At 47.5% G+C, this 27,479-nt stretch overlaps 1 protein-coding gene and 1 non-coding gene across 2 annotated transcripts; one reads left to right on the plus strand and one right to left on the minus strand.

The window, feature by feature from the left end:
- Positions 1 to 6,190: 6,190 nt before the first annotated feature.
- Positions 6,191 to 7,343, plus strand: SOWAHD (sosondowah ankyrin repeat domain family member D). Its single transcript, XM_069464054.1, has one exon. It carries the CDS (start codon positions 6,191 to 6,193, stop codon positions 7,160 to 7,162), a length of 972 nt encoding a protein of 323 aa, XP_069320155.1. The 3' UTR covers positions 7,163 to 7,343.
- An 8,154-nt stretch (positions 7,344 to 15,497) lies between these two features.
- Positions 15,498 to 15,559, minus strand: LOC138379319 (U7 small nuclear RNA). Its single transcript, XR_011232088.1, has one exon. It is a non-coding gene; the product is annotated as a U7 small nuclear RNA (small nuclear RNA).
- Between the last annotated feature and the right edge of the window lie 11,920 nt (positions 15,560 to 27,479).

The raw sequence follows: 27,479 nt of genomic DNA on the forward strand, positions 1-27,479 counted from the left end.
TCATGCGCCATGCCCAGCTAATTGCTTTTATTTTTTGTAGAGACGGCATCTCGTCATGTTACCCAGGCTGGTCTTGAATTCCTGGGCTCAAGCAATCCTCCTGCCTCGGCCTCCCAAACTGCTGGGATTACAGGTGTGAGCCACAGCGTCTGGCCTGTTTTTAAGCATCATGAGTGTAATGCACTTAGCACAGTGCTTGGCACATAATAAGTCTTCAGTGAGTGTTGCTTTTACAATATCTTCTCTATATATGATATATATATAAACATCTCTATACACACACATACATACAAATAGATATAGATGTATTAGAGGCAGTGTAACATGATGGTTAAAAGCATGAACCTTGGAATAAGGCCAAGTTGGTTGGGTTCCCTGCCACTTACTAGCTGAGAGAACATGACCAATCAACTTCACTGGGCCTCAGTTTCTCATTAGTCTCCTCGAGTTGTTATAAAGCTTAAGGGAGACAATGCACCTTTTTGGCAATAGCTTTATTGAGATATAATTCCCATACCATATAATTCACCATTTGAGAGTGTACACTTCAGTGGTTTTTAGTATATTCACAAGGTTCTGCAACCATCACCACTAATTCCAGAACATTTTCAACACCCCCAAAGAAACCTGTCCCCATTGGCAAGAACTCTCCATTCTCCCCACCTCCCCCACACTCTTGCCTTGACAGCCACTAACCTACTTTCTGTCTTTAAGGTTCTTCTTCTGAGCATCTCACAAATGAAATCAGAAGAGACTTTTGTGTCTGGCTTCCCTCACTTAGCATAACGTTTCCCAGGTTCATCCCTGTTGTAGCAGGTGTTAGTATTTCATTCCTTTTTATGGCCACAGGATATTCCACTGTCTGATATACTATATTTTGTTTATCTGTTCATCCGTTGATAGACATTGCGGCTGTTTCCACCTTTAGGCTATTGTGCATAGTGTTGCTATGACCATTCACATACGATAGTGCGTACTTCATGTCTGGCACAAGGCCTGCCAGTTACCTGAGTGCTCAGTGAGCAGTAGGTAGCTGTTATCATTAGTACCACAGAGTGCTACATTGGATGGTTTGGGGCACAGGACGCCTGGATGTCACAAATGGAAGGCTGAAGGCACCAAGGACGACATTCACTTACCGCACAATTTCGCAGAGAGCTGTCCTCGCCCACTGTACCCAAATGTACAGTAAGGAGCATGACACCAAGGCAGGAGCACAGACCCTGCTCTGCCACTTTCAAGCCGTGTGACTCTGGCAGTTCCCTTAACCTCCCTCATCCTTGTGTGTGAATTGGATATAAATCCTGTCTTCTCTACGTACCTCACAGGCTTGCTGCCTGGGTCAAAGAGTTACTGAAAGATAAAAAAGCATTCTGAAAACCGCTAAGAGATCATGATTCCAACCCTTACGTATTACAGAAGCCAAATTCTCTTGAATAAAGGAACCACTTTGTCCTGCTCACTGTCCTCCCTCTCTCCCCAGATTGTTCACATTCTCTTCAAGATGACAGCGGGGCTTTCTCACCGCAGCCCCTGGTGCTAGCATCTCCTTCCTTGAAGCTCCTTAAGGGCCAAAGGTGAGCAGCCTGTTCCAGGGCAGAAGCCTGAATTCACATCAACAAAGGGCCTAGGATGCCTCTTTCCCCCCAGGTTGAAACCTGCGCGGCCTCTCTGTGTTTCTCATTCGCTAGTTGGTTAGAGCGCCCTCATGTGTCTCTACATGATAATACGTTAGGTCTTTTCCAGGATGTGGCATTCTCTTAATCGCAGGATCAATAAAGTGTGTAATGGAAATTTTTATCTCGTCACACTTCAGGGCCCATATTTGACCGCTGGACTCCATTTAAGTCGTTCCAGCTCGAGTCTTACGCACGTTTCCTGCTTCTACTCAGGCCTAAAGATTTCTTCCTGCTCCCTGCCCACCCCCTTTCTCCTCAGTCATTTTGAGAGGCCCTAATCTCGTGGCTCACAAATGTGTCAACTTGCTCCTACCAGCTTCTACTATTCTAAGCTTACTTAGCTATCAAAATAAGATTGTAACTTTTTTTTCTAATTGGGTACATCATGTTTTACTAAAGGCTTGGGGGGGGGGGCAAGTAATTCCAAAGCACCAGGATAAAAGTGTTTACTAAACATGACTTGTTCCACAGTCTAAGTAAAAGGTGTCCCGAATGAGGTCTCCTCCTGTAAAGCCTTGAATTTGGAAAGGGGAATATGGCAACCAGAGACAGTGATGTCCGGCAGTACACACACACACACACACACACACATCCCCCCCACACTCAAACACACTCTCTTGCACACACATTCACAGTCAGAGAGAAAGCAGCTTTCTCTCTCATTGAGAATCATGTGATGATACAAGCACAGGCCTTTGGAGGAAAGGAAACTTACATTCTATATCTGGAACCTCAAGAATGTTCCCTATTCTCTCAATGACCGAGGGTTAGGGAAGTCTGATGGACTTTACTTCCCATATTCCACATGTCTCCCTCTTGCCTGTTTTGTATCCATGGATTCTTCTGAATCCATAAGCCCCCCTGGCAAACTCCACTGAGAGCGGCGAAGGCTTTGGTTTCACCTGATAAGGAAAACCCCCATCTATTACTTGACACCGCAGCCACCTGAGACCCCCCACCCCTCAGGGAAGACCCACATCAGCATAATACTAACCTAACACCTGGCCCATCAGCTAATCTATTACCTGGCGCATCAACATAATACTAACCTATTATCTGACACATAAACTAACCTATTACCTGGCTGGCATTAGTCACCTGAGGCACCCCCCTCCCCCACCTTGGACCACCCCAACTTAATAAAAGTGGGAAAAATTGAGTAGAGAGGGCTTAGAATTTGGTGGCAAGACCCCTCTGAGCCTGCCGGCAAATAAACCTTGATAATCCGACTCTCCGTGTGCAGCTCGGTTTGTCCTCGGGACCACTCGTAACACTCGCTGTAACAACCCAAGGGGCATGTTCCCAGGACGGTGCATGTCAATTAAATTTTTGCAGATCAATTATGATTCCCAACTGACTTCCAGTAAGATTTCTGAGCTGCTCTCTCTGCATCCAGATTGATTTTTGACGTACACCTAACACTTCAGCTTTAAGTGTCTCTGCCTCGTGCCACCCTCTCCGTCAGTTAGTTAAACCTCATCTGGAAAATAAAGACCAATGAAACATTAAGATCTCTTCTAGTTCTAATAGTCCAGACTCTAGTATATTTACCGGTAAACAAACCTGTAAATATATTAGAGAGGCTGCTATTTGGAAAAGACACCAGGTATCACCATTTGCAATGCAAATACCCACCCTACATTCAGCTTCTTGGGAGGTCATTTCCAAGGGCTTCAGGGGTTTTTGCCCCACTCCCTTGGAGGGGTAGCAGATGTTTCAGGTGACTGGAATTTTAGTTTTAGGTGGTTTCTATTATCCTTTCTGCTCCCCAGTTCCTCTGCCCCACTCCCTGGTATCAAATTCCAGAGACCCTCTCTACTGAAGTAGAGATTGGTGCTGTGGTTCTGGGGACTAGTGTATGTAGCTGGTGACCTAGGGTAGAAAGCACTTGCAAAGTAAAGATGAAATGAGTTGCTACGGAGGCACCATGGCTTTGGTCTCTGGCAACAGAGTTAAGCAAGGGCACGTGCATCATGGGTCTGTGGCACTGGTCAGGCAGCTGCCTTTACAGTCTTTGAACCGGAACCAGAGATATTATTAATGCTGATAGGGAAGAAAATTGCCTGCTTAGTGGTGAGGAAAATTAAGAGTCCAAGCATTCCTCCATCCTGCATTCTGATTTAAAAAAAATACTGCTGTAGCTGTTTGCATATTCTGCAAGTATGCGTGTATGTGTGTGATTTGGTGTTTACAGATTTGGGGCTGCAAAGGGGAGTTTCCAGACAACGGAAGTAGCTGCTTGTCACTCAGGGTTCATTTTGAAAATGAAAGCCTGAAAGCTTGGGGCCCACTCTGGGCCTGGGTTTGGTGTCTGAGGAATCAGCAAAGGCCAGGAGGTGGCTTTGGCTAGGTGGCTCAGTGAGGAAACCACTTAATCACTATTTTCTTTTTTTCATGAATTAACCAAATCTATGAGTTGCTTTTGGCGTCCTGCAGACTCAGTCTGAAGCAGGGATGCACCCTCCCCCCAACAGACACATACACAATCACATTTTCTCAGGCTGCCAAACGAGAACAGGGTAACAAATATTAATATTAATATTAATATTTCTTGGGTACCTACTAGGCACACAAAGATTGTATGACATGGTTGTCTAAGAGTTTATAGTTTAACTGGCATGTCAGAGAAAGGGGAGAGAAATGTGACAAAAGACAGTCTATCCTGAGTGCCAAAGGAGACATAGAAACAGAAGAAACAGAAGGAAGGAGAGGGGTTGCTCTGGGCTGGGGCAATCAGAGGAGGCTTGCTAGACAAGGTGGCAACTGAAGCCAACCTTGACAGACAGGGAGGACTTCAGGTGCTGTGAGGGGCATTCCATGTAGAGGAGGGCAAGTTATAGATGTGCTCAGGTTATGACTAGTCCATCCATTTGGCTGGAACTTGGGGCCTGTGTGAGTGATTTGCACTTGATAAGCCTGGTTGAATGCCAGTCCCCTGTGCCAGAACAAAGACTACGGTGTCACACAGACCTGCTCTGCCACTTCCTGCTGAATGACCTTGAGCAAGTGGCCTAATCTCTCTGCAAACTGAGGATAGTAATGACACTTAGCTCCTAAGGTCATTGGGAGGATTAAAAGAGTTAACATATGTAAAACATCAAACACAGCATCTGGCACATAGTAAATGTTCAAAAATGAATCACAAATGCATAAGCTGTCATGAAGAAAAGCTCAAGATATTTAGGGCTGGTCCCAAATATGTGAGGGCCAAGGAGGAAAAGCCTCTGACACTTTCCATCACTGGTGTCACAGGTGGGCCCAGGGGAGTGGGCTGGCTTGGCCTGAACCCGCATCCCCCTTGGCCTAGACTGCTGGAACAGTCTCCTGGCTTCCTGTCTCTGCCTCTTCCTGAATCATCGTCCTAACACAACCTTAATCATGGCTGTGACCCTCCCTGGCTCAAGAACCTTCTATGGCTCCCTGTTGCCCACTGACTGAACTTCTTAACATGGTAGGGGGCAGGGGCAAGAACTAGCATTTACTGAGGGAAGGGAGGAGCAAAAAGGATAATGGTGTTAGGAGTAAAAAAGATATAATATCCTCCTTTTTAAAAAAGCCCCTAAGCTCTGAATTTGTAGATAGCAGGGCCCTCGGGGAGAGGGCAGGGATGCATATATGAAGAGGGCAGGGCGTTCCCGCTCTGGCTCAGGTTTAGAATCACCTGTAAGCTGTTACTTCAACCTGGGAAAGTTAACAAGGAGGGGAGAAGAGAGCGGAGAGCGGAATCGGGAGCCGGGGCAGCAGGGGAATACCCTTTCTCAGTTCCCTGGAATCCCGGGCAGCCCCGGGCACTGCGTGGAGGGTCAAGGCTGCACAAAGGGCAGGGCAGACAAGCCAGAGTCACATGGGGCGACCAAGCCGCCTCCGTGAATACTAGGCGCGGGACAAAGGCGGCTCCGGGACAAAGTGCAGGGAGACTCCTGAATAGATAAGAGGAAAGGACGAAGGAAGGGGGCGGGGAACCAGGGCCCTGGAGCTCAAGAATCGCGCTCTCGGTGGCCGGGGCTGGGAGCCCAGCTCAGCCCGCCGGGGAGGGGGCGCCCTAGAGCCTCTCCACCCCAGCAGCTGCTGGGATGCTGAGGACAACCCCGGCTTCAAGAGCAGCAGGCCGGCTCCCAGCCCGTCCCCGCGCCCGCCCCTCCGCTGCACTCGCGGTGCCGGAGGCGGGGCTGCCGGGCTCACCTGGCCGTTTGGGGCGGGGCCGCCCGCGACCTGGGGGAGCTGCGCTGGCCGCGATACCCCAGGTGCTGGAGCAGGGCTTGCCCTGGGGACTTGGCCGGGGCTCCCACCCTTCCACGCCCCCCGCCACTGCCCGCGCGGGGGCCCTCCCCTAGTTCTCTCTCTTCCTCCCTCCCTCCTCCTCCTCCTCTTCTCCTTTGCTCCCTCCCTCCGAACCCAATTGCTCAAGCCGCTTCCTTCCCCAACGCCAGCGCCAGTTCCTCTCCCGGTGGGGCCCGGGAAGGGCTGTGAACGCCAGACAGTAGCACGGCCGCGGCGCCAGCTGCAAGACCATGGCCCAGCCCCGAGGGGCCGCGAACCCGGCGCCCAAGACCTTGTCCCCGCCGACCGAGCAGAGCCTGCGGGGCGCCCCGCAGCCCCGCCCCTCGAGAGCGGACTCCGGCAGCCTGGGCAGGTACCGGGGCAACGCCGCCGCCGCCGCCTCCCGGGAGCCCTCCTTCCACGGCACGCTGATGCTCTCCGGAGCGGGCTCGGGGCGCCGGCGGGGAGCGCTGCGGGAGCTGCTGGGGCTGCAAGGGGCGGCTCCTGCCGGGTGGCTGTCGGGGGAGCGCGCCGAGGAGCAGTCCCCGGGCGGGCCCGGCGGGCCGAGCGGACCGGGCGGCAACGGGCTGTGCCTGGAGCCGCGGGAGCACGCGTGGATTCTGGCGGCCGCCGAGGGCCGCCTCGAGGTGCTGCAGGAGTTGCTGGAGGCTGATCCGGGGCTGCTGCTGCGGTGCGACCCGATCACCGGCTACACAGTGCTCCACTGGCTGGCCAAGCACGGGCGCCACGAAGAGCTCATTCGGGTACACGACTTCGCCCAGCGCCGGGGGCTGCGGCTCGACGTGAGCGTCCCAGGCAGCGGCGGCCTCACGCCCCTCCACCTGGCGGCTCTGCAGGGCCACGACATGGTCATCAAGGTGCTGGTGGGCGCCCTGGGTGCTGACCCCACGCGCCGCGACCACAGTGGCAACCGGCCCTGCCACTACCTGCCACCCGACGCGCCTCAGAGTCTGCGGGAGCTGTCGGGGGCCGAGGACTGGGAGACGGCGGGCGACAGCGAGCGCGAAAATGCCAACAACAACAGCAGCGGCGGCACCACGTGGACGCTCAGGCGGACCCCGAGCGCAGTGGGCGCGACGGCCGTGGGAACAAACACGCGAGCGGCGACGCTGTCTGCCAGGGAGAAGGACGCCGCGGGCAGCCGCGTGGTGCAAATTAAAGGCCTTTTCCGCCAGCTGTTCCCCTTCTTCCAGAACCGTTGAGGGCAACGGAGACTGGAGAGCTCGGAGGGGCCGCGATGCTGCGGCGAGGCCTCGGCTCTCGGTTATCCCGGGTTCCACCGAGGAGAGGCACCTCGGATGCAGCTTGGGCCTGCAAGGAGCGACCACGTCGGGGCCCGACTCAGGTACCTGTCCCAGGTCTCCTGCAACCACCGGCCACAAGGACTTGGGGACTAGAGAGCTCCACGGACCTAGCCGGCCTGGCGCCATTCCCAGAGCTGCTACAGGACTAAGGATTTAGGCGCAGGGAGCCTGGTCCTGCTTGGGAGATTGCAAGTTAAGCTTCCAGTAGCCATTCCTGGGCAGGCGGAAGCGCTGGGTTTATTAGGAAACATTCGCTGGAAGAATGACTAAACCAAGGATGCAGAGGAAACTCGTAAAACTCTGCCGGCCTCACTCGGCCATTGGCGGGTCTTGCAGGGCAGGTAGAGTCAGCCCCTGGCAGCCTGCTCCTGAGACTACCAGGCCTTACCGGTACCTTTTCTAATGTAGCACGGATGACTTCTTAAGTTTATTAAAGTGGAATATGTTTTCCATTCACGTGACAAAGTTGACCTTTTAGTGCCTTTTTGTTAATTAACCACAGAGGAAGAAGCTGCATATGTTTGCAGGGAAGAGGTCACCAACCCATGGCCATGAGCTAGGGATCCAGGGCAGGCTCTGGGCCTCATTCTGGTGCGCTTCTTTTTTTTTTTTTTTTTTTTTTTTTGAGACAGAGTCTCGCTTTCTTGCCTGGGCTAGAGTGAGTGCCCTGCTGTCAGCCTAGCTCACAGCAACCTCAAACTCCTGGGCTTAAGCGATCCTACTGCCTCAGCCTCCCAAGTAGCTGGGACTACAGGCATGTGCCACCATGCCCGGCTAATTTTTTCTATATATATTTTTTAGTTGGCCAGATAATTTCTTTCTATTTTTAGTAGAGACGGGGTCTCGTTCTTGCTCAGGCTGGTGTGGGCCTCATTCTGGAAGCAAATGGCCAGAGCTGTGCACTGAAGGAGCTACTGCCACCTTGGCTCTGAGGAGAGATACACAGCTCACCTGTCTCCAGAGCTCTTTGGCAGTTAGGTCTGGCCTTAGGCACCAGTCTCATCCTAGAGGAGTTGTCATGTGTCTGTGTGGGGGGGGGGGGGCCCAGGGATGGTAAAAGGGGAAAATCTCCAAATTTACATTTCTGATATTTCTTGGTGAATCATGTAACTTACCTTGACCTGTGCCCTCCAATAAGACACACCTGCTGACACTTTTTTCCAAGCTAGGGCTTTCCTCATCAGCATTTTTAAAATTAAGTTTAATACATAAGTTGTAGTTTGGAAAATTGCCCCCATTCAGAAATTGCATGAGTTAAGTAGAATACAGGAGGTTGACTCAGCCTGAAAGGAGGAAAAAGCTGTCGGTGGCTGGAGACCCATGCTGCCTTGGAGAACAGTGAGGGAACAGCACTGTATCCCTGGAGGCTTGGGTAGCCCTTGCAATGGACTGTATTCCCCAGCCCTCTCATCTCAATCCTTGTTATTTTTATTTATTTATTTATTTTGAGACAGTCTCACTCTGTTGCCTGGGCTAGAGTGCCGTGGCATCAGCCTAGCTCACAGCAACCTCCAACTCCTGGGCTCAAGCAATCCTCCTGCCTCAGCCTCCCGAGTAGCTGGGACTACAAGCATGTGCCACACACTCAGCTAATTTTTTCTATTTTTACTAAATATAGGGGTCTTGCTCTTTCTCAGGCTGGTCTCGAATTCCTTTTTTTTTTTTTTTTTTGAGACAAAAGTCTCACTCTGTTGCCCCAGGCTACAGTGCTGTGGCGTCAGCCTAGCTCACAGCAACCTCTAACTCCTGGGCTCAAGCTATGCTACTGCCTCAGCCTCCGAAGTAGCTGGGACTACAGGCATGCACCACCATGCCCAGCTAATTTTTCTATACATTTTTAGTTGTCCAGCTAATTTCTTTCTATTTTTTTTAGTAGAGCCTGGGTCTTGCTCTTGCTCAGGCTGGTCTCAAACTGCTGAGCTCAAACGATCCTCCTGCCTTGGCCTCCCAGACTGCTAGGATTATAGGTATGAGCCACCCGGTGCCCCGCCCTCATCTCAATCCTTGAATGCCAAGGAGAAAGAGTCATCACAGAATAGCCCAGAAATGCCACCCTGAGCCCCATCCATTAAGGTTTTCATCCCTGCCTGGTGGGCCTGTTTGTCCCCTCTGTGCTCAAAACTTTCCTACCTTCCCTTAATAACCCATTAGGGTCTTCTCATCCATGAAATGATCCAAACCCTGTTGCTGTTCTCAGCCTGTCCCATGTCTCTAGGAACTACACCTTAAACATATTTACACAGTGTAATATAGCACTTCCTTTCTCCCCTAAATGAACTTTTCTTTGATAATTGAAGAGGGGAGGGTAAGCAGTTTCCACATACTGGCATTAGGTATTGGCATCTGGCATTAACACCCCCCCACCCTTGTGCCCATTTTATAGATGCAAACTGGCTAACTGATGCAGGACCGTGGTTTCTGCTCCGCAACCTCCCCCCTGACGGCTGCCAAGGTGGGTTGGGCTTGGTGAAGGCTGTCAGGGAAGGGCCTTCCTGCCACATGGCTGAGTCTGCAGGCTTCTGGCTTGGAGAGAAGATTGGTGTGTGTTGAGCATTCAAAGGACACTTATAACAGTAGTCCCCTCTTTATAGGAAAAGTTTGAACCTAAGCATCTTAACTATGAGCAGATTTGGGGACCTGAGACAAGCATCCACCCTGCTCTTTCCAAAATGAAAACCAAGTCAGCTGGAAGATTTGAAAGCAGCTTTCTATAGTTTTTCCTGTAGTCAGCTATTCCTCCTCACAGATTTTTCGCATCATGTGATACTGCCTAGCCTACCTCCTCCATGTAAAATTGAGGTTTGGCTCCAGGGGACAAACTCCCATACTGAAAACTCTCCATGCCTAACATCAAGCCCTTGGCATTTCTGGTATGCTTTACAAGGCAAGACTGGTATGCTTACCCCAACAGAAAGAGCAAATTCCCTGAGAAATCTCTTTCCACGGGAGCAAAGCTGAGTTGAGCAGATGATGCAAAACTGCATTGTAGCGAGGGGGTCTGAGCAAGAAGAGGAGAGAGAAGCAGGGCTGTAACAGGTAAGCATGGGGGTGGAGGAAGGGCACTGAGGGCGCACAGAAGGCAGAGCCTGACCACAGGCGGAGAGGTGCAGGAAAGGTTTTGGGGCAGAAGGTAAGGCCTGATCTGAGGCTTGAGGGGTGAGTGAGAGTTGGCCAGTGGATGTAGCAAGTGCCAGGAACTGTAAGTCAGCCGGTTTGACAGGAGGGTAGGAGCTGGGAGTGGTTAATGACAAGACTAAAGATGTGGCTGGGGGGTCCAGATCACTAAGGGTCTCGCAGGCCATACTAAAAGGAACAGATTTTAGCCAAAAGGTAGTTGGAAAACATGGGAGGTTTCTAAGCTGAGGAGTAACATGATGAGATTTTGGAAAACCACTCTGGCATTCACATGGAGGATGGACGTGTCAGGGGAGAACACTGGAGGCAAATGCACCACGTAAGCAAAGCAGTTCTGGAGCAACGCTTCAAGAAAAGCCAGGCTTCAGACCAAGAGGTTCAGGGCTCCCTGCGAGGGCAGTGCCTTTCAAACTTTGCTTCTCTTCCAAAGCCTTTGTTCATGAAGCTTACCTAGAAGCCCCAAGTGTAAATCTGACAAATGTGGAGCTTCCCAGGTTGAAGCTGGGTTGAGACCTTCCCTCCCCACTCCTTACCTCTATTCCAGGCAGACAGTTGTACACAGTGGCCCTTGGAGCAAAATTCAAAACCACTGTTGGAGTGGAAAGTGTTCAGCCTGACCTGAGTTCAAATCCTGACTCCCGATTAGTGACCTTGGAGCAACTTGCTGGCTTCTGTGAGTTGCAGTTTCCCCATTAAATTTATTTATTCATTTACTATTCCCAGTTAAATGGGAACAATATAATCCCCCTTGTTGGGTTGTTCTGAAGATTCGAGATAATGTATGTGCAACATCGTGACACATCAGGAATAGGAAATAATAGCTGTTTGAAAGAATTGAAAGGGGTGCAGCAGGCTCTTGTGGTGAAACTGTATTATATGCCAAGGTAGTCCGGGAGGGATCTGGTGGTTTTACCTGCATTATGTCAGGTTTAAATGTGTTCACGTTTATTGAAAGTTATTTTCCATCTGTGCCAGAGGAGTGGCTGTTCCTCAAAGGAGATGTTGGCTCCTCTGCTGATGTTCTTGATGACCTATGTATTTTACTTTAGGCATAATGGGAACGAGCTAACTTACTTGTTCTCCACCCACTAAAAGCAACTTAGTGCCCAACAAATATGAAATATGTTAGATAGTGTTTCCAGATAAAGTCATAAACTGGAGTCAGAGCTAAACCTGAAATCCTCTGAAGAGAATAAAAGTATGCAAGCTCTTCATCTCCTAACCCTATTCATCTATAGAAATGCCCCATGCCGACCCCAGCCAACATGCCAGATACTCCACACCCAGTTCCCCGTCTTCCCTCCTTCCCTTCGTTGTAAGAGAGGAGCATGCCTGACCAAGCAAATCTTCCAAGATTTCACTCATGCTTTCAACCCCCTCTCCTCCCAGGGTCTACTGCCATCAACTGTCCCTCTCCTGTATCTTCAACAGTTCAGTGCAACAGACAATAAATTTATTGAGTCACTACTAGGAGTGTCACTTTGGGTGACAAGCAAGCTCAAGCCTCCCCCAGCCTTCTGGCCCAAGCTTGTGGGTCTCTCTCTTCTCTTCCATAGTCAAGCCCTTCCAAAGAGAGGGCCCCTCCCCTCACTGTCCCCATTTCCTTACCCCTTATTCACTCCTCAACTTTTTGCATTCTGGCTTCTGCCTCCATCATGCCAGAGCAATTGCTTCTAGGAAGTTCCCCATGATGTCTTCTTGTCTTAGTGCATTCCTGCTGCTACAACAAAATACCTTAGACTGGGTAATTTATAAAGAGCAGAAATTTATTCCTCACTGTTCTGGAGGCGTGGAAGTCTAAGAGCAAGGCACCAGCAGATTCAGTGTCTGGCAAGAGCCCATTCCTCATTTATGGCACCTTCTCTGTGTCCTCACATGATGGAAGAAATGGAGGAGCCAGGCAGCTCTCTGAAGCCTCTTTTATAAGGGCATTAATCCCATTCCTTAATCACTAAGTGAATTAATCACTTCCTAGAAGGCCCCACCTCTTAATACCATCACCGTGGGGCTAAGTTCCAACATATGAATTTTGGAGGCCTACATACATTCACACCTTAGTACCTCCCATCTGCCAAATCCAATTTGTTATTTTAGGTCACTTCTTGGCAGCACTGGACAATGTTGGCTACTTCCTTATGCATGAAACTGTCTTCTCTAGTCCCATGACCTACAGCTTTAATTGCCGGTATTTACCAGGATGAAATTTTGTAAACTTTTCACTCTACATTCTCTCCCAAAGTCCTTCCATCTCTCCCCACTCACCCTCCCTCACTCTGCTCTAGCTGCTCAGTCCTCCTTGCTGATCCTTCCAAGAGTCATGTTCTTCTGAACTCTGGGATTCCTGCATGCTATTCCCTGTCAAGAAACATTCTTCCCTCTCTTCCTTGCCCCACCCTTTCACGTGGCCCACTCCCACTCATCCTGCAGATGTCAGATTAAATGTTACCTCCATGGGGAAGTCTTCCCTGCCCCTCAGGCTAAGTTAGCATCCACCCACTCTACTCATTCATCTTCTTTATTGTCCAAATCACAATTGATAAGTTATTCATGCCGTTACTAGATTAATATCTCCCCTGCCCCTACTAGACTCAAATTCCATGAGGACGGGGACCAAGGCTGTCTTATTCACCATGAAATCCCTAGTTCTTGGTACATGGAAAATGCTCAGTAGTTGTTGATTGGCAATGGAATCTTAGATTTGACACCAAAAGCACAAGAAATGAAGAAATAGGTAAGTTGGACTTTGGCCAAGTGCAGTGGCTCACACCTGTAATCCTAGCACTCTGGAAGGCCGAGGTGGGAGGATCACTTGAAGGCAGGAGTTCGAGACCAGCCTGAGCAAAAGTGAGAGCAAAAGTGAGACCCTGTCTCTACTAAAAATAGAAATAGAAAAACTTAGCCAGACAACTAAAAAACAGAAAAAAATTAGCCAGGCATGGTGGCGCATGCCTGTAGTCCCAGCTACTCTGGAGGCTGAAGCAGGAGGATCGCTTCAGCTCAAGAGTTTGAGGTTGCTGTGAGCTAGGCTGATGCCACGGCACTCTAGCCTGGGCAACAGAGTGAGACTCTGTCTCAAAAAAAAAAAAAAAAAAAGAAAAGAAAAGAAAAAGATACTATCAGGAAAGTGAAAAGACAGCCCACAGAATGGACAAAGATACTTGCAAACATATATTAATATCTAATAACGGCCTGGTATCCAGAACATATAAAGAACTCCTGGCAGGGTGCAGTGTCTCACACCTGTAATTCCAGCACTTGGGGGTGGTGCAAAGCAGGAGGATTGCTTGAGGCCAGGAATTTGAGACCAGCCTGGGCAACATAGTGAGACCCCTCCTCTACAAAATGTTTTTAAAAATTAGCCAGGCCTGGTGGCGCATGTCTGTAGTCTTAGCTACTTGAAAGGCTAAGGCAGGAGGATCACTTGTGCCCAAGAGTTCAAGATTGCAGTGATCTATGATCACACCACTGCACTCTAGCCTGGGTGACAGAGCAAGACCCCATCTCTAAAAAATTATTTATTTATTTATTTATTTATTGAGACAGAATCTCACTCTGTTGCCCAGGCTAGAGTGCCATGGCGTCAGCCTAGCTCACAGCAACCTCAAACTCCTGGGCTCAAGCGATCCTCCTGCCTCAGCCTCCCGAGTAGCTGGGACTACAGGCATGTGCCACCATGGCCAGCTGATTTTTTCTACATATGTTTTTAGTTGGCCAGATAATTTCTTTCTATTTTTAGTAGAGACGGGGGTCTCACTCTTGCTCAGGCTGGTCTCAAACTCCTGAGCTCAAACAGTCCACCCACCTCGGCCTTCCAGAGTGCTAGGGTTACAGGCGTGAGCCGCCCCCAGATTTTTTTAATTTAAAAAATTTAAAAAGAAATCCTACAACTCATCAACAAAAATATAAACAACCAGATTTTAAAATGGACAAAGGACTTGAATAAACATTTCTCCAGGGAAGATATGCAAATGACCAATAAGCATACAAAAAGGTGCTGTTCAATCTCATTAGTCATTCAGGAAATGCAAATCAAAACCAGCATGAGGCCCGGGGTGGTGGCTCAGGCCTGTAATCCTAGCACTCTGGGAGGCCAAGGCGGGAGTTTGAAAACAGCCTGAGCAAGAGCCAGATCCCGTCTCTACTAAAAATAGAAAGAAATTAGCTGGACAACTAAAAATATATAGAAAAAATTAGCCAGGCATGGTGGCACATGCCTGTAGTCCCAGCTACTCAGGAGGCTGAGGCAGTAGGATCGCTTGAGCCCAGGAGCTTGAAGTTGCTATGAGCTAGACTGACGCCATGGCACTCACTCTAGCCTGGGCAACAAAGCAAGACTCTGTCTCAAAAATAAATAAATAAAAACAGAACAAGAGGTAAATGCCTCTTATACTCAAAAGCAGTGAGACCACACACAGTTATTGAGTTAATTAATGAAAGAAAAAATGTATCAGCTCATTTTCCTTGCACCGCCAGTACCCAGGACAAAAATATGAGCATTCATTTTGTGTACCATTTTTGGTCAGCCTATTTCATATTTAACAGTTGGCTCAGCCTCAAGGACAGAAAGAGACCTATATGACAGAGGTTTCTTCCCACAGCATTTTGTGTCCACTTCTCTTACAGCTCTAGTTACCCACCAAAGTTAGTTGTACATAGTGTGTAGGAGAGTCAGGCTGATGGCAGTGAGGAGTGGCAGCCTTCAGAAAGGGAAGGAAGCTGGAGGAAGTACATAAACAGACTGACAGTTGACAGAGGAACTAAAAGGACTAGAGAAATTAGGCCCCCTGGTGTGGAGGTAAGGAGTCTTCCAGGCGTTGGAGGCCCTGAGACATCCCTGTTAACTCAATGTGATAAAGAATGTTTACATTGGGGACCCGGGATCATTACAAACGGATTCAAGTATTTAGTATTGCAGTGGAAGAAGGCAGAGTAGTTTGTGATACATTCTAAAGAGTTAACAGTCTAAAAGCTTTGGTTCATAAGGGGAACTCTTCAGTAATCCAGAAACATACATTTTATGGAACATGGTCAATAAATGAGGTGCTCCTGGATTTAGAACACTTTAAAGACATGATTGTAATAGTTTTGTTTTTTTATAGGGAGTCTTCCGGTGAGGACCAGAAAACCTGCTAGACAAATTCTAAAAGAGCTGCAACACTTGTGATAGTCTTTTGATATGTCGGCTTGGCTAGGGTCTAGGTCCCAGTTATTCAGGCAAACACTAATCTAGGTGTTGTGCTCAAGGTATGTTGTAGATGTAATTGAAGCCCATAATTAGTTTACTCTAAGTAAGGAAGATTATCCTAGATAACCGGGGTTGGCCTAATTCGATTAGCTGAAAAACCTTAAAAGCAGGATTGAGCTTCCCTAGGAAAAGAAATTCCACCTGTGAACAGCAGCCTCAGGCTGTGCACAGCCCATGCCTGTGAAGTCCAGTCTACCTTTCCTATGGCCTGCCCTAGAAATTTCCAATATGCCTAGTCAGGACTCACAATCACAGAAGCCAGTTCCTTGCAATACATCTCTTCATATATATATTTCCTATGGGATCTGCTTATCTGGTTGAATCTAGACTGATTTAAAAAAAGCAACCATGTTACACCCCAATACAAGAGGCTTGCGATCAGATTCAAATGAATTCAAATAGAGCACACCTAGCACCCAGATCTTGGTTTCTAATACCATTCTCTTTGGTTCATTGCAAAAACAGATGAGTCTAGATCTGGGGCAATACTGGATTATAACACAAAGTATAAAATAAATATCCATAAGTTCATATTAATATAAAGAAATGATTGAATAAATAAATAAATAAATGGGAGAGAAGAGACAAACCTCCCATGCAGAAAAATTACAGATAATCGGGCGGGCATGGTGGCTCACGCCTGTAATCCTAATACCCTGGGAGCTTGAGGTGGGAGGATTGCTTGAGGCCAGGATTTGGAGACCAGCCTGAGCAGGAGCGAGACCCCATCGCTAAAAATAAAAATAAAAATAATGTTTACAAAATTACAAATAATTTATGTAAATAGTCATCTCTCAAAGAGGGACAGCATAAATCCCTCGATGATTTCTTAAACCCAAACCTGATAGGCCACTGCCCAATTTTGAATCTTTCATGTTTCTCTTGGCCTCAGGATAGAATTCCACATCTCTCCCAAGACCTAGGGGCTCCTTGTGATCTGGCCCCCGCTTACCTCTCCAGCCTCTCCCCTCATCACTACTTCCTTTCCTCTCAGCATCCTCTCCCCCACCCCTAATGCAGTAAGTCCCCTTTCTACACTCCTGCCACACAGTGACTTTCAGTTCCTCCCAGCTTTATCTTGACGGCGCCACTGTTTCCTTTGAACCCACCACACTCCACCCTGCAGCCCCACCCCCCAAACCTAGCTCCTCTTCTGCCTCCGGGCTCCACTTGCTCTTCCTCGGCCCCTCCCATCGTCCCATGCTCAGGTGCCCAAACAGCTAGTGCCTTCCTCAGCACAGCGCTCAGCACTGGGCTGTAACTGTCTGCGCTCTCCTCTGCCCGCCATAGGCTGTGAGCCTGTGAGCACGTGGGCCGGTCCATGTGGCTCACTGCCGCAGCCCAGCACCCAGCACCCAGAACTTTGTGTCTGCGTTGTATGTGGCCTGTAATGGGTGCTTGTGGAATGAACAAGTGGGAGTCGGAGGCAGCTGACCTTGAATTTAGATCTGCCAGCTTTCTGACGAAATAATAGTTGGGTTTTTTTTGTAGCTCATTTGCCTTCTGTTCCCATGCCCTTTTCCCTTTGGGGGGGCCATGTGAGATGTACATTAGAGAGTAACAAATGTGGCATTATGGGTTCATGACTTTAGAGCTTAGAGATTAAGTCCAATTTCCTCATTTCAAATTGAAGAAAACTGAAGTCCCAAAAGCTGATGTGGTTTGTTAGTGGCAGGCTAGCTGTGGCTGTACAACTTGGACTAAGCCTCAGATCTCTCGACTCCAGTGCTCTTTCCCCTATCCTATACCATGCTGTGATGGATTAAAGATGACCACGAATTCTTTGATACCCTTCCCATTGAGAGGTAGGCTCTATATCTCCTTCCCTTGAGTCTGGATGGGTTCAGTAACTGCTTAGACCAATAAAATACAGGAGAAGAGAAAACCTGGGCTGGGCAGGACTAGCTACCTAATTTGCAGAGCCCAAACTGAAAATGTGGGACCCTTTTTTAAAAATTATTTTTATTATTATTATTTTGGAGACAGAGTCTCCCTCTGTCACCCAGGCTAGAGTGCAGTGGCATCATCATAGCTCACTGCAACCTCAAACTCCTGGGCTCAAGCCATCCTCCTGCCTCAGCCTCCCAAGTAGCTGGGACTACAGGCATCTGCTACCATGCTCAGCTAATTTTTTCCTATTTTGTAGAGATGGAGTCTCCCTCTTGCTCAGGATGGTCTTGAACTCCTGAGTTCAAGCGATCCTCCTGCCTCAGCCTCCTAGAGTGCTAGGATTACAGGTGTGAGCCACTGTGCCCAGCCTAAAAAATTATTAAAAATTTCAATATGGCAACAGCAGAGCATCTAACTTTGCACAGGGCCCTGTGCAACCGCAGCACTAATGGTGCCAGTTTCAGGGCCCAGGTCTTAAGAGACTGGCAGCTTCCAGTTCTTCTCTCTTGGAACACTCAATCAATCCAGATGCCATGTATGCAGTCAAATACCCTGAGATCACCATGCTGTGAGAAGGCCATGCCACATAGGGAGGCCATGGAGGATGAGATGCCAATTAAAGAGAGAGAGAGAGTGAAGGCCAAGGAACAACAAGCCCCCCAGCATGTGGGTGAAGAAGACATCTTGGAAGTGGATCCTTCAGTCCCTGCTGTCCCCACTGGACCAGAAACAAACCAACCAGCCAAGGCCTTCCTAAGTTCCTGACCCACAAAATGATGATGGAAACAAAATGTTTGATTTAGGTCACTAAGTTTTGGGATAGTTTGTTACACAACAATAGATAACAGAACAAATACTGTCTCTAGTACTCTTCAAAATGCCAATGAAATACTATCTTTTTTTTTTTTTTGGAGACAGAGTCTCACTCTGTTGCCCAGGCTAGAGTGAGTGCCGTGGCGTCAGCCTAGCTCACAGCAACCTCAAACTCCTGAGCTCAAAGGATCCTCCTGTCTCAGCCTCCCGAGTAGCTGGGACTACAGGCATGTGCCACCATGCCCGGCTAATTTTTTCTATATGTATTTTTAGCTGTCTATATAATTTCTTTCTATTTTTAGTAGAGATGGGGTCTCGCTCTTGCTCAGGCTGGTCTCCAACTCCTGAGCTCAAACGATCCACCCACCTCGGCCTCCCAGAGTGCTAGGATTACAGGCGTGAGCCATCGCGCCCGGCCAATACTATCTTTTAAAGCACAAAGCTTTTGTTCATGTAAAGTGTTATCATCCTGAGATTCCCAAATTACATACTAAATATATGTGTATGCATATTACAAACATATATGAATGTCACTTTGGTCATTAAAATATATAAATATGCACCTCACACTAGGAACATATACTCTTTTGGTATCAGCCCTAATCAGACTTTTTTATTTAAAATATGTAAGTTCAGAATACTTCCCTTGGCCCTTGTGAATACTTCTCTAGCATTGCAGTTATAACACTATGATAGTCCGGGCGCGGTGGCTCAAGCCTGTAATCCTAGCACTCTGGGATGCTGAGGCGGGAGGATTGCTTGAGCTCAGGAGTTTGAGACCAGCCTGAGCAAGAGTGAGATCCCGTCTCTACTAAAAATAGAAAGAAATTAGCCAGGCGTGGTGGTGCACTCCTGTAGTCCCACCAGATACTCAGGAGGCTGAGGCAGGAGGATCACTTCAGCCCAAGAGTTTGAGGTTGCTGTGAGCCAGGCTGACGCCACGGCACTCTAGCCCAGGCAACAGAGCGAGACTCTGTCTCAAAAAAAAATTGTTAAGTATCATAGATGAATATGACTCTTAAGTGTTCCTATTAGGAGATGAACATCCTCATCTTCTTCTTGGGACCCTTTACTATTTCCTAAGAATAGCACTTGGCTCCAGACTTCTACTTCCTCAATAAATTAGGGAGTCTTATGGCAATTTATTTATTATCCATCCACTTTCAGTTTTCAGTTTGAGCTTGCTTATTTACGCCACTGTGAGCTTTCTGTTAACTGCCTGTTGAAACAGAAACTGTCTACTCCTCCCCAATCCTGTCCAAAGAAAAAAAGGAGGAAGGAGAAGAGAAAGAAGGAAGGGGAAAAAACAGGAAAAAGAAAGGAAGAAGAAAAAATATCAGTTACAGGTTTACACCAGAAACTCTTACAGATGAATTGCTGCCATTTATTAATAGGCCAGGCACCTTTGACACATCACCTCATTGAAGGCACAAGTCTATAGCACAGTATAAGCTCCTATTTTATGAATGCTCAGGAAGGTTAAGTAACTCCCTTAAAGTTGCCCAGCTAGTGAGAGGTATTGATGTAAACCCAGGCCTGGCCAGCTTCAAAGCTCCGTGAGTCACTCCATTTCACTCTGTGGCCCCCATGCATTAACCGAAGCACATACAAGACCAGACCTCCTACAAATGGGACATTTTGTCTATCAATCTATGGGGAAGCAACCCATATAGACACAAGTTAAAGCAAGTGTTTATGATGTAGACATTATCAGTGGAGTTCAACAACTTTTGCTCTCCCACTAGCATGCCTTTTTGAGCACCATACTTGCAAATGCATACTTAATCAATTTCACTCCAGATTTAGGTGTTTGATTTGTTATTTTATTTTTAAATAAACATTTTGTTTTAGAATAGTTTTAGATTCACAGAAAAGTTGCAAGAATATTACAGAGTTCTCATATACCATGTTTTCCCTATGGTTAATTAGTTTTATTAATTTTTTAGAATATGAAGGCGTGGGGTTTGTGAGGAGGGCTGCTCAGTTGCCTTGTTTGTTTTTGTTGAGACAGAGTCTCACTCGCCTCCCTGGGTAGAACGCAGTGGCTCCATTGTCGCTGCACCCTCTGACTCCCCGGGTCTAAGTGATCCTTCTGCCACAGCCTCCAGGTTAGCTGGGACCACAGGCAAGTGCTGCAATACCTGGCTGGGGTTTTTTTTGTTTGTTTTTTTTGTCTTTTTGAGAGCTCGTTTGGAGGTTCTAGCAGGGGAGCGCAGCTACTCGTATTCCCTTGACCGAAGAGCGGTCCTCCTCTATCGGGGAAGGTCGTCCTCTTCCACCGAGCGCGCAGCTTCGGGAGGGACGCACATGGAGCGGTGAGGGAGGAAGGGGACACCCGCCTAGCCAGCCAGATCAGCCGAATCAACCCTGGCGATCAACGGGGTGACAGATGTCGCAGCCAGATCGCCCTCACATCCTCTTGTCTTTTTGGTAGAGACGGAGTCTCACTCTTGCTCAGGCTGGTCTCAAACTCCTGCACTCAAGCAATCCGCCCGCCTCGGCCTCCCAGAGTGCTAGGATTACAGGCGTGAGCCACCGCGCCCAACCAAACTATGGTTAATTTTTTAATGCTTTGAATCGTAACCGTAATAATGAATTAATAACAATAGAAAAAGTGACCTCTGCTCTGGGCTGTTTGGAACCCATCAAAATATGTGTCCCAGAGAACACTCAGAGACAGATGCCAGGCCATAAGGCATAAGGCATTCCCAAACTTCCTCTGGAACTAGTGGCTCCTGATAAGAACGTGGGAGTCGCGGTGAGTCTCTGGAGAGAGGTAACATTTGATTCCAGCTTGGACTCCTAGCTGGCCTGCAGCCCAAACCCAAGAATTTGGTCTTAGGTCAAAAGGGTATGCATGTCTTTTTTAAATCCCACAGCTCCTAAATTTGTCTAATTTGTTTCAGGATTATCCCTTATATATATGATATGCCATCTTTCCCACGTTTCCATATCCTTGGAAGCCTCTGAAAATATCCACAGAAAAGCAAACTTAAAAATCAGCACAAAGGACTGTATAAAGCACTGAGAGAACAGAAGCGAACAGACGGAGTCAACAGCGCACAGAGGTAAGGGATTTCTTCAGACAACGCCAGGGCTAGTGCTTGGTCTCTCTCTCTCCAAGGGAGCTCGGAGTAGATGCTCTTGGGGATGTCTGCTCAGCCCACCCACAGGGCAGTCAAGATTCTGCATGACCCTGCCCTGTCAGCCATAGTTACTGACTCCCGACTGATACATGACCCAAGTTGGACCGACTGGGCTCTCCTTCTCATTCATGATCTTGCTGTTGGGATTCAGCAATTCCCATCCACTTCCACTGGTTGCCCGAACTGAGGACAGAGAGGAGGCCATGTTTGGCCTTGTGTACAGAGAAGCAGAGGAAGCAGGTCCGCCAAGAGGAACAAATTGAAGTACACATGCAGAAAGAAGCTGAGTAGAGTATGAGACCCAGAGACGGAAAGCAGCCTGTCCGGCTTCTCAAATGGCTTTCAAGGCCCTGGTTCTGGTTCTTCTGGAAGCCTGATTGCCCACTTCCCTTGGGTTCCATGAGACACCTTTGAAGGCTTGTGGTAAGTTCCCCCTCTTTTGCTTTTAAAAAAAAAGTAGTGAGTGGCTATACTCTAACCCTGAAGTTAAGTTTAATTTTCCTGTTCTTTTTTTTTTTTTTTTTTTAAAAGACAGGGTCTCACTCTGTCATCCAGGCTGGAGTACGGTGTTGCGATCATAGCTCGTTGTAATTGCAAATTCCTGGGCTCAAGCAATCCCTCCCGCCTCAGCCTCCTGAGTAACTAGGGCTACAGACTCGAGCCACCATGATCAGCTAATTTTTAATTTTTTTATAGAGGTGGGGTCTTGCAATGTTGCCCAGGGTGGTCTCAGACTCCTGGCCTTGGCCTCTAAATTTTCCTAATCTTAAAAAACGTTTTTTTTTCTGATTATAAATACATCCTCATTGTGGATATTTTAATTAGCTTTTTACTCATTATAAAACACATTTTTGGCCAGGCATGGTGGCTCACACCTGTAATCCTAGCACTCTGGGAGGCTCAGGCGGGTAGATCATTTGAGCTCAGGAATTTGAGACCAGCCTGAGCAAGAGTGAAAGCCCATCTCTACTAAAAAAAAAAAAAAATAGAAATTATATGGACAACTAAAAAAATATATAGAAAAATTAGCTGGGCATGGTGGCGCATGCCTGTAGTTCCAGCTACTTGGGAGGCTGGGACAGGAGGATCGCTTGAGCCCAGGACTTTGAGGTTGCTGTGAGCCAGGCTGACGCCACGGTACTCTAGCCTGGGCAACAGAGTGACACTCTGTCTCAAAAAAACAAACAAACAAACAAACACATTTTCGTTATGTGTATACATCCTGAGAAGCATAAAAATGCAAACTAAATCACCTGTAATGAAATGCACATATATACTGGACAAAAGATATGTACAAAAATGTTCATAGTAGCACTATTCATAAAATCCCCAAACAGGAAATTATCTACGTGCCTATCAACAGGAAAATGGGGAAATAAATTATGGTGTATTCACATACTAGAACATTACACAGAATGGTCTACAATTGCGTGTAACAACATGGATCAATCTCACGTGATGGTAAGCAAAAGAAGCAAGACACAAAGGTGCAAAGTTCATTATTCCATTTATATAGAATGCAAAAGCAGGCAAAACTAATCTGTGCTGTTAGATGCTAGGACAGTGGTTATGCTTGAGGGTGATGGCGACTGAAAGTGGGCCCAGGGAAGGGCTTCTAGGATGCTGATCATGTTCTGTTTCTTTTATTTATTTATTTATTTATTTATTTTGAGACAGAGTCTCACTCTGGTGCCCAGGCTAGAGTGAGTCCCGTGGCGTCAGCCTGGCTCACAGCAACCTCAAACTCCTGGGCTCAAGCGATCCTCCTGCCTCAGCCTCCTGATTAGCTGGGACTACAGGCACTTGCCCCCAAGCTCGGCTAATTTTTCTATTTTTTTTCCCTTCCAGTGAAGATATCAGAAAATTTTTGTATTTTTAGTAGAGACAGGGTCTTGCTCTTGCTCAGGCTGGTCTCGAACTCTGGAACTCAAGGGATCCTCCTGCCTCAGCCTCCCAGAGCTAGGATTACAGGCGTGAGCCATAGCACCTGGCCCATGTTCTGTTTTTTGATCTGGGTAGTGTTGACACCAGTAGATTCACCCTGTGAAAATTCATCAAGCTATATATGCTTATAAGTGTACTTTTCTGTATGTATTAATATATTTCAATATAAATTGTTAAAAAATAGCCTATAATCCCAGTATTGATAGTAGTGGGGTTTTTGTGGGGTGTTGGGGCAATTGACTTTTAAACTCTTTCTTTGCTTCCTCCAGAAAATGGCTCTGGTCTGATCTATGCTGCAGGTGTTTGCTTTTTTGATTTTTTTTTTTTTATCATTTCCCTCACTGCTACTGTTGGATGTGCCTATCTTTGTCTTTACGAGACATCTCCAAACCATTTGTATTATCAGCTATGCCAGAATTTAATTTATTCGAATTGATCAAGAGAACAGTGTCCTTTAGGGTCAGGGCTGTAAGCGAAGTCCAGGCCTATTGCTTCTGCCACAGTCCCCTCCAACAGCTTTGGACCTGCAGCCCCAAGTGGCCTTGTCAAGTGCAGAGGCTGGCCCATCTCCTCCGTGTGGAGGAAGAGATGTTCCTACAGAGGGTGAGAAGCGATGACTGGCTCCCCAACCTGCAGCCCCAGAGAACAGTATCATTCCCACCTCCCAGTATAACTGAGTGTCACGATCTGCCCCTGTCTGATGCTCTAGATCCCTTCTCTAGTGCCTTAAACTGCTGCTACCTACCAACTGTGCATATGTGAGCTTATACACATACACACACACACACACACACACACACACACACAGACGCGTTCCCTTCTTGTGAACCTGGGTGAGGTGTTCTTCCTTGACTCCTCAGGCAAGAGTTACTGCTCCTTCACTCCCTGTATACACACGCGTTAAGGCACATGTTTTGTACTGCTGTTGCTCTCTCGCAAGTCCATTTCCCCCTCCATCCATTCACTCACTCATTTGCTCATTCGACAAATGTATTTACTGAGTACCTCCTCTGTGCCAGATGCCGTTAGGTGAGAGCAAACCGCAGTGAGCAGGACATACTCTTCTGAGTCTATGCTTGTAGCTCACAGTCTAGTGAGGGAGGCAGGTGTCAATTAACTGACCACACATATATGTATCTTTACAGTTACAATTGTGAAGGAAACCAACAGGGTGATTTAAGAGGTGCTAAGCAGAAGGACCTAACTGGATTGGAGGAAGAGGGGGTAGGAAGTCAGGGCAGGTCTCCCTGTGGAGGTGACAAGTAGGTTAAGACCTGAAGGATGAATGAGATTAACCAAGTGAAGAGGGAGAATATTCCAGGTCGAGGGAATAGCACATGGTGCTTTGAGGGACACAGAGAGTAGCGGGGCTGGGTCCAGTTTAGTGAGTGAAGAGCGGGTAAGAGCCACCCACCACTGTGCTCCTTTTGGAGCATTTTAAGGAGTGAGATTTATCCCAAGAATAGTGTGAAGCAAGTGGAGGTAGGGGGAGTGGTGTGTTGAACAGATTTGTATCTCAAAAAGCTCACTGTGGCTGGCTGCAGTGCTACTAGACCAGGGTTTCTCTACCTCAGCGCTATTGACATTTTGGGCCAGATAATTCTGTTGTGGGGGACAGTCCTGTACACTGTAGGATATTTAGAAACATCTCTGGCTTCTACCAACTAGCTGCCAGTGGCACCTCCCCTCCAAGTTGCTGCAACCAAAAAATGTCTTCAGACGTTGCCAAATGTCCCCTGGGGGCAAAATCACCCCTGATGGTCTGACCATGCCAGACCATTTGCTTAGTTCAGCCTGATGAGTTTTCTTGGATGAATGTCTGCCACTTTTCCCTCCCTCCATTCCCAGAGACACACCTACAGGGTGTGCACAGGCACATACGCATGGGCAGCCTTGGCTGTGACTCCCCTGCAGGTCCTATTTGCCTCTGGTTCCAATGCTTTGCATGGGTAGGGGCTTGGTGTTTGTTGGATGAACACTCCTGAATATATTAATAACACCATCAGGGAAGGGTAAATGGTTAATATTTTGCCCTGTTCTAAGAATTTACAAAACCTACTCCCTGTTCAATTTGCTTCTCATTCCCATTCCTGCTAAGAGCACCTACCTGGCATGTTACAAGCACTCAAAAAACTGTTAATTCCTATTAGCAGGAATGAGAGTTATAGAACCTTTTTCTCATTTGTAAAATGGGGGAACATGTGGTGGAATTGATCATTTACAGACATTATCATTCAATCCTTACATACCCTGAGGTATGATTCTGGATATAAGTCTCTTAAGAGAGCAAGTTCTCACAGCTGGTTCAGTGATAGGGCTGGGATTCAACACTAGGCCTAATTTTGAGGCCCTGAAGGGTTACTCTACCCCTCCAAATTATAATCCTGGTGTTGGAAGGGAACTGGCATCTATCTAGCAGCTGCCTTAGAGCACCAACTGCATGGCGGCTCTGCCTGACTTTGCCCAAGTTGTCTGCCATCAGGACCTCCCTCTCCCAGCCACCTTGTGTGCTGTTGAGGGAACTGACAGCAAAACTTTCACTTTGTTCACTCCCCACTCCTCTTCTCCTTTTCCTACAGCCAGGCATGGAGCCAAGTGCTTTAGTGCATTATTGCATTTCATCCTCATTACCCTCTGAGAGAGGACACTTCGGCTTACAGCTGGTGAATGGCAAAGAGCAGGATTTGAATCCAGACTGCAGTCTGGTCATCCGCAGACTGCAAACTCAACCACCATGCTGTTGCTGCCGCCTGTCCGTAGGTCACAAAGGGATGGGAAGTATCTATCACCACATGGTTGACTTCGGGGCTTTCAAAAGCTGACATCTTATGCTTCACTTCTTGAAGGTAAATGTACTATTTTGGTAGCTTTTTTTTTTAAGCCAGTCAAATTTAGCAGTGGGAGGTTGTATACCTACTTTAGTGACACTAATGTAGTAAGTTCTGATAACCCACTATCATCGGACCAGCCAGTAACTTTCTTTAAATCTTAAAACATACCGTAAGCTCCCATTTCTCCCTTCAGGATGCACCGACCTAGTCCACCTTTGCAGATGAGGAAACAAGTACTGGCAATTGCACAAGCTGGTGAAGGGCCACTGGATCCAGAACTGGCATTCAACTCCCAGGCTCAAAAGAAACCATTATATGCAGCCAAACCTGTGTCCATGTCATCTTCCCTTTCTCTGAATTCTAACCCTACCTATCCAAGGTCTTTAGAGAAAGCTGGTTGTGCCATTAGTATGACGTTGGCCTCGCCAATGTCACTTAACCTCCCAGGGCTCAGTTGGGCTGTCCCAACCTACGCTGAAGAATGAGGTTGAACCATTTCTAGTGCTCTGAAATGGTTAGAAACTTCCATCATGTGACTATTAATTTTATCAAGTCCCTCTGGTTTGAATAAGATTTTTACATATGTTACCATTTACCAACTGTTCTTTACAGTAGCAGCTGTCTTTGAATATGAAGGCAACAATGATACAGTAAGAGAAAATATTTGAAGTCTAGGAGCTTACAAAGAGATAGGTTCCAAAGATCCAGTGGAAGCCCCCGGGTTCCTGGATTGCTCGGTACACTGAAGCCCACTCTTCAAACTTCTGGTAAACACGGCGCTCTTAAGGATTGCTGTCATCTGAACCTCCTAGTGTGGTTACAGGCAGGGACCCCTTTGCTGTGCAATCCCACCACTTGCTGTATGCTATACACAGCACGCCACATCTGCCACTTGCCTTCTCAGCCATGTCCAGTTAGCACAGGCCCCCTACGACTGGGTAGCGAGTTACCACCAAACCCCTTCAATCATAATTCCATGGGAATCCTAATTCCACAGAAAAGGTCTGCTATGGTTTGTATATTGGCCTATTAGCTCTTATCACCTACCATACCACATAAACTATTTATCAACCAACTCTTAAGGTGCCCAATAATTTGCTAAATGCATCTCCTCTAAATATCAAGTTGCTAACGGTTCTTTGAAAAATGTTAAACATAGATTGAAATTCCCATTGTGCAGGTCCACTCAGCTGCAGCTCCTCAGGAAGTCA

This window comes from Eulemur rufifrons, chromosome 30, assembly GCF_041146395.1.
Source record: "Eulemur rufifrons isolate Redbay chromosome 30, OSU_ERuf_1, whole genome shotgun sequence".
In the NCBI taxonomy this organism is placed as follows: Eukaryota; Metazoa; Chordata; class Mammalia; order Primates; family Lemuridae; genus Eulemur; species Eulemur rufifrons.